At 49.3% G+C, this 17,010-nt stretch overlaps 1 protein-coding gene across 1 annotated transcript; it reads left to right on the top strand.

Moving 5' to 3' along the window:
• The first annotated feature begins 3,028 nt into the window (after positions 1-3,028).
• GRK1 (G protein-coupled receptor kinase 1) lies at positions 3,029-16,157 on the top strand. Its single transcript, XM_016212875.2, has 7 exons — positions 3,029-3,727; positions 5,605-5,732; positions 8,072-8,229; positions 8,958-9,041; positions 12,810-12,934; positions 14,373-14,574; positions 15,859-16,157. Exons 1-7 carry the CDS (start codon positions 3,029-3,031, stop codon positions 16,155-16,157), a joined length of 1,695 nt encoding a protein of 564 aa, XP_016068361.2.
• Positions 16,158-17,010: the final 853 nt, after the last annotated feature.

The raw sequence follows: 17,010 nt of genomic DNA, 5'->3' as shown, positions 1-17,010 counted from the left end.
ATTATAAATAGCCCGGCCTGGCGTGGCTCAGTGGTTGAGCGTCGACCTAGGATCTAGGTGATTGGGGTTCGATTCCCAGTCAGGGCACATGCCCAGGTTGCGGGCTTGATCCCCAGCCGGGGGCGTGCAAAAGGCAGCCGATTAGTGACTCTCTCATCATTGATGTTTCTATCTCTCTCTCTCCCTCTCCTTTCCTCTCTCTGAAATCAATAAAGATATATTTAAAAAAAAAGACAATTATAAACAGAGGATAAAAGGTGAGTTTTATACTTCACTCAGACTGATAAAATGACAATAAATCGTGAACAGTTATGTATGTATAATGCAATGCCTGTGGCAACCAATAAAAACTATATAAAGAGATATATTAAAAATACTACAGATAAATTAAAATAGAATTCCAAACAATGTTTAAGTAACCCGAAAAAGAGGGAAAAGAAAACAAATGAAAAACAGAAAGACAGAAAGATACAGGAAAAAAAACAAACAGAAAAATGGCAGAGTTGAGCCCTAACATAGCAATAATTACATTAAATGTACATGGTCTAAGAACACCAATGAAAAGACAGCAGATTAAAAAATGACTCAACTATATGCTATCTACAACAAACTCACCTCAAATACAATGATATAGGCAGGTTGAATGGGAAAAAATGGAAAAAGATACATAATTCAAATATTAATCATATAAAGTAAGAGTGGCTATATTAATATCATATAATAGAGACTTCAGAGCAGAGAAAATTTCTAGAGACAGACATTGTATGGTAATAAATGGCTGATCCACCAAAAAGATATAGCAATCCTAAATGTATATGTACCAAGCAAGAGAACTGAAAAATATGTAAAGCAAACTGATAGAACTAAAAGGAGAAATAAACAAATCCACAGTTTTAGTTAGAGACTTCAACATTACTCTCTCAACGACTGATAGAACAACTAAATAGAAAAACCAGCATGGATATAGAAGAACTTAAGAACATCACCAACCACCAGAATGCCATTGACATTGGTAGAATAATCCACCCACCCACGGCAGAATACACTTTCTTTTTAAGTGTTCATGGGACATTTATCAAGATAGATCACATCTTGGGCCATAAAACAAAGCTCAACAAATTTGAAAAAAAAAGGAAATAATACAAAATGTGTTCTACAACCTCAGTGGAATCAAACTAGAAACAATAACAGAAAGGTAACAGAAAACGCCCCCAAACATGTGAAAACTAAACAATACACTTCTAAATAATGTATGAGTCAAAAAGGAAGTCTCAGGGAAATTAAAAAAATACACAGAACTGAATGAATGTTAACGCAGTGGTCACAGGAACATTTATAGCAGTAAATTAATATATTAGAAAAGAAGAAAAGTCTCAAATCAATTATCTAAGTTTTCACTTCGAAAACCTAGAAAAAGAAGAAGGGGGAGAAAGCAAACAGGAGGAAGAAATAAAAGATAAGAGCAGAAACCAATGAAATTAAAAACAAAAGAGAAAATCAGTAAAACAACAAAGAACTGGATCTTTGAAAAGACCAATAAAATTGACAAACCTATTGCAAGAGAGAAGACAAATAGCCAATATCAGAAATGAAACGAGATACCACTACACATCTATCAAAACAGCTAAATAAAAAAATAGTGACAACATCAAATGCTTGGGAGTATGCTGAGGAGCTGGATCCCTCATATGTTGTTGGTAGGAATGTAAAGTGGTACAGCCATTCTGGAAAAATGGTTTGCCAGTTTCTTAAAATACCAAACATGCAGTTAGTTACCATACAACTCAGCTATTACACTCTTCTGACTAGGGCATTCTTTGTTTCTGGAACCCTTCATTTCCTTTCCTCTTTAAACTATAACCACCTGCTACTCACTGCCTTGACATTCTTTCCCAAACATTTGCTGAGCACTTACTGTGTAATAAAATAGACAGACAAGGCTGTGATGTCATGAAGCTGACATTTCTGTTGGTCCTGGTCTCCCTAGGTATACCCCAGATGTGTCCCAGGTGTGCCCCAGGTATATCCCAGGTGTGCCGCAGGTGAATCCCAGGTGTGTCCTAGGTATTTCTCAGGTGTGTCCCGGTGTGCCCCAGATGCGTCCCTGGCCCCTCCATTCTCCTCTCACTCCTGCGTGGAGCCTCAGCACTGGGTGTAACTTCGGGGGTGTCTCCTATTTCCCTGTCCTAATCTCACCTGAATGCTTTTCTTGTTACTTTGGCTTTGCAGGCAAACGCCAGGTGAGGGGAAGGAATGATGCGGAGCTGACTTCTCAGCAAGTGCCGAGGTTACTTTTGGTCCTCAGAGCCAGCAGCATGATACAGGAGCACAGCTGCTCTCAGGTCAGGACAAGTGTCAGCCCCCACATACTGATTGTTCACTGGTGGACACCCTAAGAAGCAGTTCACTGCGTTCCCCCACTCTCTAAATTCCTATTACAGCAGGTTCTCTTCTCACTTGCTAATTTTCTTTAAGATAAAAATAAAATATAGTGGGGAAGAAACCAGGCATCCTTATAAATTAACATTTCTCCGGCCTCCTCTTCAGTTCGGCCTCCAGTCCCTTCAAGGAAACAAATGGGCACTCTGCCCGGCTGCTGAGGCCAGAGGGCTCGACAGGGCAGCTTAGAAAGACTGAATCTCTGGGGCTTCAGGGAGATGCTCCCAGGGAGTCCTGGAGTTTGTCAAGACAAAGCTGGTTTCTGAGGAAGGAGCCCTGCAGGCCCCCTCTAATCTTTCTGGGAGCTGCTTAGGGGATTGTCTTTTTCTGGCACCTGCTGGCTGCCCCGCCCCAAGTGCATCCTGCATAACCCCAGGCTGGGATTTAGCCTGAGCTGTGTCAGCTGGGCTCCCGGGGGGAGCTCCTGGTGTGGCCCCCCAGTCATCCTTTTACCTTTCCGGACACCTCCTGTCCCTGGAGCTGGGACCAGGCACAGGCCAAGGGCAGCGAGTGAGGCCTGCTCTGGACATTGGCGCCGAGGGCTAGCTCATGGCTCCTGGTGCCTGAGTGGTGGGAGGCGGGCGCCGGGATGGATTTCGGGTCCTTGGAGACTGTGGTGGCCAACTCTGCCTTCATCGCTGCCCGGGGCAGCTTCGATGGGAGCAGTGCCCCATCCTCCCGGGACAAGAAGTACCGGGCCAAGCTCAGGCTGCCCCCACTCTCCAAGTGCGAGGCCCTCCGGGACAGCCTGGACCTGGAGTTCCAGAATGTGTGCTCCGAGCAGCCCATTGGCAAGCGGCTTTTCCAGCAGTTCTTGAAGGCCAGCAAGAGTCACGTGCCGGCCCTGGAGCTCTGGAAGGACATTGAGGATTACGACACGACCGATGACGACCTGAGGCCGCAGAAGGCCCAGGCCATCCTGGTTGAGTACCTGGATCCCCAGGCCAAGCTCTTCTGCAGCTTCCTGGACGAAGGGACAGTGGTGAAGGTCCAGGAGGGGTCGGTGGAGAGCGGGGAAGGACTCTTCCAGCCCCTCCTGCTGGCCACCCTGGCCCACCTGAGCCAGGCCCCATTCCAAGAGTACCTGGGAAGCCTGTACTTCCAGAGGTTCCTGCAGTGGAAGTGGCTGGAGGCCCAGCCCACAGGCGAGGACTGGTTCCTGGACTTCAGGGTGCTGGGGAAAGGTGGCTTTGGGGAGGTGTCCGCCTGCCAGATGAAGGCGACTGGCAAGATGTACGCGTGTAAAAAGCTGAACAAGAAGAGGCTGAAGAAAAGGAAGGGGTACCAGGTGGGCAGCACAGCTGTGCACAGTGGAGGGCTCGCTCTTAGATCCAGCAGATGGGCGGGTGGGCCAGTGGCCAGGAGGGCCCTCAGGTGCTCTGTGCCGCTCCTCGCAGCTCCCCTCGGCGGGCTGGTTGGCTCACGTTCCCGTTTGGACACCAAGACCCTTCCATTGTGCAGCTGTTGGCTGGTTTCTAGTCCATCTGAGTCTCCTTGACTTGAGCCAGCCCCATCTGTGCCCGGCAGTTGTGGGCCTGGCCTGGAGCGGGGTGACAAAAGGAGGCAGTGTGTGGCTTCTGGGGCCCCCCCGGCCTGTGGCTCAGTTTGTCCAGCAGCTATTAACTACCAGCCTCACGCTCTGCACACAAACAGGTCTGCTGATGTCCCTCCTCGTAAAGCGGCCTTTGCATCTGCTGGTGTGGGTGATGCGCCACATCCTGTCATCCTCGGTTTCCCACCAGCAGCGCAAAACACAGCAGTGCTGGGGAGGCTGTCGAGGGATTGTTCTCCGAGTCTCCACTCTGACTTTCTGGAACCTCCCCAAGCCTTGGCTTTGCCGTGATGGAGAATGCACAGGGTATCTAGCCACGGCTGATGCCAGTCTTTTATGGGAGGCCGAGCCTGTCTGTGATGCCGGGTGCAGGCTGCTCCCCGAGCACAGCCGCTTTCCGGGGACAGGGAGTGAGGCAGGCACAGGCAGGTCGCTCCGAGTGGGGTCCGCTCTCTTTAACTGGAGCCAGGCCCCGTCTAGGCAGGATCAGCGAAAGCTGCTTAGTGTCCTAGGAACTCATCTCTCAGCTGCACATTCTGTCTCATGTGGTTCTTTGTCCCTTTTCTGCTGCACAGTGCAGATTGTGTAGGGGGCAAACACAGGTTTTGGGATAAATAGCAGCCACCACGGAGCACCCCTCCTGGGGTTGCTAGCTGGTGCTCTCCCTGTGGGACTTTGGGGAAAGGTATCATCCTTCCCTCTTGCTGTCTGTCAGTAATTTTTTTAAAAAAATATATCTTTACTGATTTCAGAGAGAGGAAAGGAGAGGGAGAGAGAGAGATAGAAACATCAATGATGAGAGTCATTGATTAGCTGTCTCCTGTATGCCCCTTACTGGGGATGAGCCCTCAGGCATGTGCCCTGACAGGGAATCGAACCCCAATCTCCTGGATCCTAGGCGGACGCTCAACCGCTGAGCCACCCCCAGCCGGGCTGCCAATAATTTTAATCCAACAATTAGAGTACTGCAGTCTCTTATCTCCTTAGTTCAGGACCCTCCTTGAACTTAATACAAAGTAAAATCAACCCCAAATCTTCTAATGCAGTGCGGATAGAAAGAGGCCTCTTCCAACATCATGAATTCCTCCTTCAGAAAGGAATTCTGCTTTTTTTTTTTTTTTTTTAATCCAAACACAACTTTAAAAAACATGTTTAGTGGATATCATGCAGTTTTAAAATAAAGATAGAAAATGAACAGAGGTACAGAGTGGCTTGGGACCTCTGCTGTCTGCTGTCCAGAGGTGTGGCCAGGAGAAAAGGGGCTGAGATTTTGGGCAGGATGATTGGTGAGATGTAAGAAAGGAGGGGAAGGAAAGTCAGCACTGAACAGGCAACTGGGCCAGGCTGGAACCCTCACCTGACACTTTTAAGAAGGTTTGGCTGGAGTCTGACTTGCTGGAGGCTCCAGCAAGCCTGAAGTCCTCTGTGCATGACTAATTTGCATGTCCGATTTTAAGTTATTTGCAATTGCTTTGTGCAAACCACTTTTAAAATGTATTTGAAACTCATTTTCTATTTTATTGGAATTCTTTCTGGTTTGCGGAACTTGTTTTTTCCTGGCAACGTCACTTCCCTGCCTAAACCTGGGTACTTTTCTACATCTTGCTTTTCAGGGCGCTATGGTAGAGAAGAAGATTCTAGCGAAGGTACACAGCAGGTTTATTGTCTCTCTGGCCTATGCGTTTGAAACCAAAACTGACCTCTGTCTGGTGATGACCATCATGAATGGAGGTGACTTAAGGTAAATTGGGTTCCTCTATTCCACGTGGGAGCTGCGAACCTGGAGGGCTCAAGTGGCTCAGCTTAGGGAGGGGACCTCTGGGGCCCAACAGAGCTGCTTCCCAGGTGCAGGGAGCACGGTGACACCTGAGAAAAAGCCCACATCAACATCTACTCCTTTCTGTCTGCCGGTTGCTGATACTCAAAATGATGTGTCCTCAGTCCCATGTGAAATGCAGGAACCCCAGGGGGGTGCTGTGGTTCTCTAGGCCACAGGTTTGTGTGGAGGGGGCGGGGGGGCCGTTTGTGGGGGTGGCAGCAACGTGAAGCTGTGGGTCGAGTGCTGGTTGGATGAATGAATAAAGAGGAGTGGTGGGGACCTCATGGGAGTTGAGGACCTTGTATTAACAAGGATGGTAAATGAAGACTAACTTAATCAATGACCCATTCTTGGGCATGATGGCAGAACTGAAAACATGTGACCACCTTTGGAACCATGGCTCTGCCTGTCATCGGCAGAGAGAACCAGGGTGGCAGCAATGTAGGGTGCCTGGATTTGCCAGGGATCTGAGGGCCCCGCTCTGGGCTCCCAGGGGAAATCACATCACTGGCTCTCAGAGGGGAAAAGACCCACTCGCAAGCTGGGCAACCTGACCACCCTTGCTTCAGCGTGCTGGTCCATGAAACGGGCATAACACTGGTGTTCAGAGGTTGTGGGGAGTAGGTGAATGGGTGTGAGACACTTTAAGAGTGTCACAGTTGCTTACTCAAAAGGGGGGATGTCGCTGTTGCTGTTATTTACATTCTCCCATCTAGTTCCATCTCCACTGAACTCTGCAGGTAAGTTTGTTGGGCCCATTTTCCTGCTGAGGATTCTGAGGCCTTGACTAAGTAACCCCTGTGAGGTCACACAGAAGAGGAACAGAAGGGTCTAGGAGGTGCCAATCACCTGGCTTAGAGCAGAGATTATCATGACGCTATACTATACTACATTATAGTATATTACACCGCACCGCACTCGCTCTGCTGCACCACACACTGCAACATTATACCCTGCTCTGCTCTGCTCCACTATACTGTGCTGTGCTGTGCTGTGCTATACCGCATTATACAATACCATGCTGCTATATTATCCTCTAGTATATCACATTACACTGTGCTGTACTATGCTCCATTATACTACATTATAATATATACTATAATACTACACTATACTATACGAAGATACACTGTATTACACTACAGTATAGTAGCACATTATACTGTATTATACTATACGCTATATTCAACTATACTGCACTGCAGTACACTACATTATACTACACCAAAATATACTATACTGTGCTACACTGCACTATACTAGACCACACTGCACTAGACGATACCACACTAGACTAGACTACACTAGACTAGACTATAAGTGTAATATAAAAGCTGTTTATGTTATTGTTCTAGCTGTCTTGTGCTCAGGCTGATTCAAGGGTTTCTCTATTGTTTCTTTGTGTTTTTTTATTAAAGATTTTTTTTTTTTAAATACATCTTTACTGATTTCAGAGAGAGGAAAGGAGAGAGAGAGAGAGAGTTAGGAACATCAATGATGAGAGAGTCGTTGATCGAGCCCGCAACCCGGGCATGTGCCCTGACCAGGAATCGAACCCTGATCGCCTGGATCCTAGGTAGATGCTCAACTGCTGAGCCACGCCCGGCTGGACTCTTTGTGTTTTTTTAAAGTTTCCAGGTCTACCTCTATTCTCCCTGGTTACTATCTAGTTTAAGTAATTTATTTCCTTTTATTTGTTATGTTTTGCCCCCGTGTAAAGCGTGATAGAGGAGAACATGAGAAAGGACAGTTACGGGGTGGGGAGGCTGGGAGGAGGTTCCTGCTGCAGGCCCACCCAGGGGCCTGTCTGCGTGCTCGGGTTGGGTGAAATAACCGGCACCTGTCCGTGACTCCGTATTGACTACTTACATCTGGCGTAACTTGGGCTGCTCATGCGGACTTCCTCCGCCTCCCTCTGCCCTTGCTTGTTTGGTTGTCGATGGAGAATGGCTCTGGGGCTCATCTCTCGGCCTCTGCAGGCCAGGGCTGGGGAGGCAGGAGAGAGAGTGTACTTTGCGGCCCCATTGCCCCCATGACACCTTGGTGAAGGCCTTGAGGGTGCGGCCACCAGCTGCTGGGGGTCTTGACATTGCCGCAGGCTCTTCAGGATAACACCACGGCCCCCAAATGACCGGACACTTTACTGACACAACATGGGATTCTGAGGCCCTCCCTGTTTTCCCGAGATTTCACTTCCATCCCAACCCACACTCTTGTAGTTGTGCCAGAAAAGCACAGGCCTCCGCATAGTCTGCCTCCAGGTACCACATCTACAACGTGGACGAGGAGAGCCCTGGCTTCCCGCAGCCCCGCGCCGTCTTCTACACGGCCCAGATCATCAGTGGCCTGGAGCACCTGCACCGGAGGGGCATCGTCTACCGCGACCTCAAGCCTGAGAACGTGCTCCTGGACGACGAAGGTGACGTGGCTTCCCGGCCTGGCTCCCCTCCCGGCCTCTGCTTGCTCCCAGCTGCACTTTGTGGCCCCGTGGGTCATCTGTAGGGGGATGGGTTGGTTTTAACAAATGCCTGTCAGAGCTTTCAGTGGCACCAAGACACTTCTTAAATTTGTTCTTTGTTCCTTTAGCCTTTGCATCAGAATGGCATCGTCTCCAAATGGAGATTTTGGGTGGCCTTTGATGAAATGTGGTCCATAACGAGGCACCTAGAGTTACAGGGAGTTAAGCCAGGATGTCTATAGTGTCTGGTAAATAGTTAATATTTTATGGCCAAATTCTCACTCTGTCACTCTTTCCTTCCTGCCTTCTATGTGAAGTCAAATTGGGATTCCTAGCAGAAAATTAACAGAGATTTAGGCTTCCTTTATATCCATTTAGATTTCCCGCCCTTTCGGTCACCAAGTCTCACAAATGCATGGGCATTCTCAAAGACCATTGCTGCAGAGCTTGGGGAAGAGAAAGCAGAGGAGGAAGCTGAACTTGGGTGGATTATGCTTCGAATTCAGGTTGCAGGCGCTGATGGGACCCCTCAGTCCCTCTGTTACCTGGTTGGGGAACAGAGGCACCTGGCTGCTGAGACCTCTCTCATGTGTGCAGAGGCTGGCTCTTGGCTCCTGTGGGCTCCAGAAACACCAGGTGCCTTTATTCTGTGGAGCCTCATATGACCTCAACCCATGTTTGCTTTTCAGGCAATATCCGAATTTCTGACCTTGGGCTGGCCGTGGAGCTGAAGGAAGGGCAAACCAAGACTAAGGGCTACGCAGGGACCCCAGGTAAGGGTGTGAGAGCAAGGATGGGAGCAGCCTCTCTCAGGAGAAGTGAGGCTCTGGGGGTCCCCATGGCCTGGGGTGAGTGGCACAGTGAAGACCGGGGGTTTGTAGGGAAGTGGCTCCCTCATCCCCAGAGCAAATAGCAAAACCAGAAGGACTGGCTAGTGGGCTCGAACAGCTGCAGCAGGAGCCCTCACTCCCTGTAGGGACTGCCCCTCCCCACCTGAAAAATTACTGTTGGTTTTACCATGCTGCACCCTCTGATATGAAAGCTTCTACCTTCGATGGCTTTCTTGATTTGTGTCACAGAACCCTCCCAATCCTTGGGCTTTGGGCTTTTTTGGGATTTGTACCTGTTACCACAGTGTCTGTCCTCATCTGTGGCTTTATTTAAAAAAAGGTCCAATCTTGAATTTTCTGGATCCTCAGCCAAAATCTATGAAGTTCCACTACTGGCACAAGCATGTGGGTGGAAACACTACTTGCAATATTTCAGGGTGATTCAGATTATTAGGAGAAAGTCCAGAAAACTTCAAAGCCAGGATTTGAAGTAGTTTGACCTCAAGGATATAGCCTGACCTTGTTTGTGCTGAGTGTGAGGGCCCTGCCCGCCACCAGAGGGTGCTGTAGGCTTTGCTGTGGCCACTGAGCACCTGCTTTACTTTGAACAGAGGGAGAAGCTTTCCAGGTGGGTGGTTCTCTGGATGGGATCATGCAGGTGTGGCTCTGAGAATTTGGGCTCAGGTGAGGGGTATGACCCTCAAATAGCCACAGTAGATGCTGAAGTTAGGGTAACTTAGAAGGTGAGGCATCCAGCAAAGCCACAGGGGACTGCTTCCTGGATTCTTCTTCAGCCCCTCTGCACTGTACCAGCCCTAGGCCCCACCTAGAGCCAGAGCCTCTGACCCTCTGCAATTGACCATGAACAGGGGGCTCATCTTGGCTAGTGCTGTGCTGGCCCAGTGGGATATGCAGAAGGGATATAAAGCATGCTCTCTGTTCCCAATGAGTTTTCAGCCAGGAGGGGGAGATGGGTCAATATGTGGAAGAATTAGTAACTAGACTGAAGTAGCATTAGTTCATTCATTTATTCATTCAAACAACAAAAATTTGTTGGCTCTTGCTTTGCCCCAGGCACCAGGTAAGACCCCAAGGATACAAAAAGATGCATCATTTGGGACTGAGTTGGGTGAAACAGACTAGAGGTGCCATTGAGTTATTTGTCACAGGAGGTGATCGTGTCCCTGTGGTCTGATTGGCCTGTCTCTTGGGCCCCATTTTAATCTAGAAGTTGTGGTCAGTTCAACATATCTTTTTCAAAAAGTCTGAGCAATCTGGAAAATAACATAATTCCCTGAAAAACAGAATTTACAAAGGTGTATTCAGGGCCAGGAGGTTTTTTAGAATTTGACTCCTGTAACCTCTCTGGGGAGAAATGATTCAGCAGTCACATCAGCTTGGTTGGCATTGCCAAGTGCATCTCCCTCTTGGAAACTTACCAGGAGCATGGGTATATTGAAGGACCAGGAAGAATAAAAAATAAATGGACACAATTAGCATTGCTTACTTCAGAATGTCTAAAGTCAGTTAAGCACAGAAGCCCGTGCCCAGAAACACCTGCCCCTGGTCTCAGGGATTGGCCCCAGTAGACTGGCCTGTCTACTTTTTCCACATGCTGGTCTGGCCTCTACACAGGTCGCAGTTAGGGAGTGGAGGCCCAAATCTTGTTGACCTTCAACATGTGCAACTCAGCACATGGCCCCAAAACCTGAAGTACGACACTGACATGGCATGGGAACAGACGAGGTAATGGTAGGAGTCTGACCTGCTCCCGGAAGTTGGACTGAGCCAGACACAGGTGTCTGACAATTTTTTACTTGCTTTGCTGAACATGACATCTTCTATCTGAGACAGAGGCATAAAGCATGTGATTAAGGACATATAACAACCAGACAGCACAGTACTTAGGAACACGAACCTAGCACTGGGCTGCACAGGTAGACTCCAGGCTCTAAGACCATCTATCTCTGTGACCTACGAGAAGTTGCCTACACTTTCTCATCCCCATGGGTGATATTGGAAGTGAGAAGACAATGGAAAAATGTCCTAGAAATAAAAGAGAAAATGATTTCCCACCTAGAATTTTATATCCAGCCAAACTATCAGTTAAGTATTAGGGCGCAATAAAGGCATTTTCAGATACAACAGTTCTCATAAACTTACTTCGGCACCCTTCCTCAGGAAGCTACTTGATCGAAATAAGGGAGTCAACGGAAAAGGGGAGTATCTTAGAAAGAGGTCACACAAGGAGACAAAAGGTTTCAGGGTGACAGGGAGATTCTAGGTTGGTGGCTGCATACCAGGGTCCATATTAGAGCAGATTAGGAAGCTCTAGAAGACTTTCTAGTGAGGATGAAGTTGATAAAATATTTAACATATCAGGACGTGACAAGTATTGGAGAACCGTCAGAGAATTTAGGGAATTCAGAAATTGATAATAAGGACATAGAACTAAGCAAATGAAAGAAAAGATAAGGTAATCTGAGAAAACCAATAAAAGCATGTCCTAAAGGAAATATAACCGGGGCTTAGTTTTTGGTTCAGTGGGGAATAGCTGAGTTGAGTGCTGACCAGCCAGATGATGTATCAGGAGAGAGAAGAGGGAGAAGTGTGTGCGGGGTGGTGGATGGAAGAGGAACAGACCCTCAGCTTCCCGAACGAGGCGTCAACTGGAGAGTCCCCCAGGGGAGCTGCAAATCCAGCAATAGAAGCTTGTCATTTAGAGGTATGAATGTTAATTCCAAAATAACCAGCTAAAAGAATACTGAGATGGGGATGAGGTGGAGGGAGAGGGGTCAGGCCCTGTGGAACTAGCTAATTCTTCACATACCTGAATAATTTTGATACAAACGAAAACTAAGTTATAGAAAGACCATTAGGTGGAGTAGTAGCAGGTTAGCTACCATACCAAAGGATTATGTAGGGATTCAAAGCTCAGATGCCTGGGTCCGAATCATTCTTTGTTACCTACTATCTATGTTATTGTGAGCAAGTTAGTTTCCTAATAGTAGGGGGAAAATAGTGGCACTTACTTTTTGGGGTTTGGAGGATTAAATGAGATCCCTTTGTATTTTCACCTGCCACACAGTAAGCATGGAAGGGGGGGTCAGCTAGGATAAGTGCTGCTAAACGGTGCTGATATATGGACCCGCATCTGTCGAGAACAAGGCCTCCTTGAGTTCTGAGAGCCTCGCTTTTGTGAGCACCATTCAGCTTCAGCCTCAAGTGTGGCTCCTGGGACAATACCCCTCCTTCTTTGGAATATCTTGGCTTAAATCTGTCCCTTTGTGTCCTTTCAGGAAGCATCTTATAGTGGCTGTCTCCGCAACACTCGTCACCACACACATCCTTAGCTGTATAGGTCACACTCGTGTCTGAGAGGGAAGCAAGAACCGCTGCTCTGTCTGCCATGGTGTACCTAAGGGAGAGGAGGCTTCACACTGGGGGCATAGAACAGAGGCTCTCAACCGAGGATAATTTGTATCTAGGACGCTTGGCAATGTCTGGAGACATTTTTGGTTGTCACAACTGGGGAGGGGTGCTAACTAGTGGGTAGAGGCCAGGGATGCTGCTCAACACTTCAGTGCACAGGGCAGCCCCAGCACAGAGGATTTCTGCCCCAGATGTCACTGTATGCATATGGAGCATCGGTTCTGTGCTCACCACCATGCTGCTGCGTCTCTGAGTCCACACTGTGCTCTTGCCTGGCAGGTTTCATGGCCCCCGAGCTCTTGCGGGGTGAGGAATATGGCTTTTCTGTGGATTACTTTGCCCTGGGGGTCACGCTGTATGAGATGATCGCGGCCAGAGGACCCTTCCGAGCCAGGGGAGAGAAGGTAGGAGGTGGCCTCGCCAGTGCCCCTGTGGCTGTCCTGGGGTTGACTCTCCTTGTTGGGTGGGTGTCCTAAGAGCAGGTGTCACCGTAGCTGACCTGGTGATGACCCTCCCTTGTGGGAGAGCTGCTTAAATCTTGAGCACTAGACTTCTTGTGGTGGGTTCTTCATGGGCAGAAAAGGGGGGACACAGCGACTTCATCTCATGTAGCTCCGGACAAAAGGAGCATTTCAGGATGAGAGGTGCTGTGACCTGTGACACATCCCATGCTGTGCCCTGACCCTGGCCTCCCACATTCCTTTCCTGGGTGTTTGCCTCAGTTGTCTCCATAAACCAGAAATGAGGAGGCTGGGTGAGAAAGGCGGCTAGGGCCTGGTGTGAACTGCAGTCTTTAGATATGGCACCTCACCCGCCTCAGTCTGTGTGGAGGTCACGCCCACCACTTCCTTCTGCCTGGACCTCCCAGAGCGTTTGCCCCAGGCCCCAATCCTGTCCCCCCTGAGAGAGTGCTCACATGACTAACACATCAGGCACTCTGTGTCTCTGCAACTCCACCTTGAAGTCTAGTAACCAATTCTCTCTCCTGACTTCCAGCAGCTCAGAAGAGCAAAGTAAGACAAATGGTGAGGGCCAAGATGGAAGCTCCCAGCTCCCACCGCCCCAGCCACAACCTCTATTATCTGTGTGTAAATAAGCACGATGGGCTTTTATGAGATGCTCAAAGTGAACCAACCGTGGCCCATCAGTACCGTAGAACAGACACCATAGAGACAGGAAAGAAGGGACCTACATACATCCACAACACACATGGACCTCAAACTTGTTACATTAAATAATTTCATTTCTAGGATATTTTAGGAAAGGCGTATCTAATCTATTGTGAGAGGAATAGGTCCGTGACTGCCTGAGGTCGAGGTGGAGTGGGCTGCAGAGGGCACAGGGGACTTTTGGGGTGATAGTGGTGGCGGAGTCTCTGGAGAGTGATCAAACCCTTTGCTCAGGTCACTGAAGATGGGGCTTTGTGGTACGTACATTATACTCCATAAAGCTGGTTGAAAACAAAGCGAAATAGACGCCCCCCAGGTTTCTGTCCAGTTGGAAGGCTCTCTGCCAGCTGGGGTCTGTGAGGTTGACCTTTTATTTCCTGGGTTTTTTCTCTCTCCAGTAGCTAAGGAGCGGTTATAAATGATGTTCCTTAAACTATGCTGCACCCCAGCTCTGACCAGTACCTTTAGGGTTTCACTCTTTCAAGGAGATATTGAGCCCTTTAACTGCTACTGTGCTGGGAAGGAGAGCGCACCGGGAGTTCCCGCGGCCTCTGTGAGGGGCAGGCCTCTCTCTGACAGCAGCGCTAGCCCAGCCCAGCTACCAACAGGGTCGGCTCTGGTGACGTTGGTGGGTTTGGCAGGGGTTTGACATGTTGTGTGTCCCCCTGTGCAGGTCGAGAATAAGGAGCTCAAGCAGAGGATCCTCTCGGAGGCCGTCAAGTACCCAGACAAGTTCAGCCAGGCCAGCAAGGACTTCTGTGAGGCGCTGCTGGAGAAGGACCCGGAGAAGCGCCTGGGGTTTAGAGATGGGACTTGTGATGGGCTCCGCGTCAACCCCCTCTTTAAAGACATTAATTGGAGGCAGCTTGAGGCTGGTACTGTCAGCATGCCTTTGGATCTGGGGGTCTGCAGGGGGTGGGTCTGTTAGGTGACTCTTGCTTGCCTGACCCATCCTGTTAGCGTCATCTGGGCTTAGCTCAATGTCGGCAGAGCAGGACCGCCTGGTTGATGTTTTTCCAATAGCTACCCTCCTGCCCCTAGTAAAGCCACCACCTTCTATACTCTATTCATCCCGCATGCATCCCAGGATTGAATGTTACCCGATTAGGCCTTTTGGAACACCTGCAGGAATTCAGAAAAGGCTGGATATAATATGTAGGGAATATGCTGGCTTACCTTTGATCCAAGTCTGCTGTTCTGCATTTCCACACCCTGCTTTTTGTGGATCCCATGATCCACATCAAGGCAGCATTGCTCAAGCTGTCTGCTTGGGAGAAATTCATTCATTCAACCAGCATTTGTTATCAAGTGTCACATGCAAGATCCTGTGTGTGTGTATGTGTGCTTGTGCACATGTGTTTGTGAGACACAAGTGTAGGACACAACTGCATGCCAAGAACTCACAGCCAGGACATGCAAACATGTGACTAGATGGCAGGAGCTCCAGAGCAGTGAGCAGTAGATGCTCCAGTAAGAAAAATTACTTTCGCAGGGAAGGGTCAGAGCAGAGGTGGATCCTGGCTGATCTGAATGTGGGCTCCACCAGGAGAGCTGTCAAGACCAGCCCAGGATGGTGTGAGGACACACAGCTCTGAGGGATCAGAACCAGGAGCAGCTGAGCCAGGAAGTTAGTCCTGAGATGTGACAGCCCAGGGTCCACGAGATGAAAAGAGGGGTGGGGTGAGAGGTGAGAGGGAGGCAGGGTCAGTCTAGGTGGGGGTCCTGGGCAACCGAAGTTCTGTATCCAGCGATTAGAGAATCATGACTCCTGAGCAGGTTACAGAGAAAAGCTGGATTTGGAAAGATGAGAAGTTCAGCTCTGAGCGTATTGGGTTGCAGGTGTCCAACCTGCGTACGGCAATACCTGGGGGAGGCTGACCTGAGGGTGTATCTGGGGTCTGCAGTGAGAGTGGGTGCGACAGGATGAGGGGTGAAGACCATGTAGGGCAAGAACACACTGTCCTTCATGTCGGGGCTCTGTGAGGGAGGCCCAGGACCCTCTCGGGTATGCTGATTTCTTTGTTAGCAACCCAGACACCCTCAGGAAGGGCAGCAGCCAGACCATGGCCCTGTCTTTCAAGCAGGGAGGATTCCTTGGCAGATGGCTGCTGCCTTCCGCTGTGTGCCATTTCACATCTGTGTTTTCTGTCTTCTGACAGGGATGCTGATACCCCCCTTCATCCCAGACTCCAGAACTGTCTATGCAAAGAACATCCAGGACGTAGGGGCCTTTTCCACAGTCAAAGGTGTGGTCTTTGAAAAAGCCGATATGGAGTTCTTCCAGGAATTTGCTACCGGCAACTGCTCCATTCCCTGGCAGGAGGAGATGATTGAGACTGGTGTCTTTGGGGAGCTGAATGTGTGGTGTGCTGATGGGCAGATGCCCAATGACATGAAGGGCATCACCGTGGAGGAGGCCACTCCTTCCTCTAAGTCAGGAATGTGTCTGATTTCCTAGATGTGGAAGAAAAGGGACCTCCCTCTGCAGCTGGCAGGATGAACAGGCCTCTTTGAGTCAGTGGAGCCCACTGGTGGTGACAGGCAGCTCCCTGGGCCGGGCCCCCTGTGTTGCCGAGCTGCTCACAGCAGGGGCAGGGGAAAGGAGGCACAGAGCCACTAGACTTCCCAGCCCCGGGGGAAGGAGCTCCAGCTTGTAAATAGTCCACTTCTTTTGCCCCATTTCACTCAAAAAAGACACAACAATGGTTCCTGGAAAGAGTACAGCAACAATGCTTAATTGTCCAGACTCCCTTGTGGACATGCAAGTTGGCAGTGGTGGTGGGCAGTTGGGGCAGATGGCTGCTTAGAAGAGAGGATGCTCAGTTTGGGTTTCCTGGCACCTTAACTGCAACTTCCAAGAGCCCTATTCCTGGTGGAGGCCTTCTCTTTGTTGGTCCAGTGGGTGATAGACCATGGCCCTCGGGCCCTGGGGAACCATGAGAGAGAGCTGGACTGTGGGCCTTGGCTTGGTCCCCTTTCACACCCAGCTCCTGTTCATTCTGCCACCTGGTTGCTGCCAGGGCCCTAGGGACATGCCACCAGCTCTCCCTGCACCCTCAGGAGAAGAGTAGATCTTGACAATCAATGGCTTTGGAGGGTTGCTGGCCAAAACTAGGACCCAACTACCTTCTGTTTGCTCTAGAACCTGTGTAGGAAAGATGACCTGTCCCCTAAGCAGTTGTATGAGGTACAGATGATTGTTAAGTGTAGACTCTAGTTTAGTGGAGACATTTCACGTGTGTTCGTTAGAGTTACCTTATGCACATGAAGACTTTAAAGCACCTCTGGACTGGTGAAATAAACCTTCCCAG

The sequence above is a fragment of the Miniopterus natalensis genome, chromosome 2 (assembly GCF_054644295.1).
Source record: "Miniopterus natalensis isolate mMinNat1 chromosome 2, mMinNat1.hap1, whole genome shotgun sequence".
Classification (NCBI taxonomy): domain Eukaryota; kingdom Metazoa; phylum Chordata; class Mammalia; order Chiroptera; family Miniopteridae; genus Miniopterus; species Miniopterus natalensis.
Note: the sequence above shows the minus strand (reverse complement) of the source record. Positions and strands in the feature narration are given on the sequence as shown.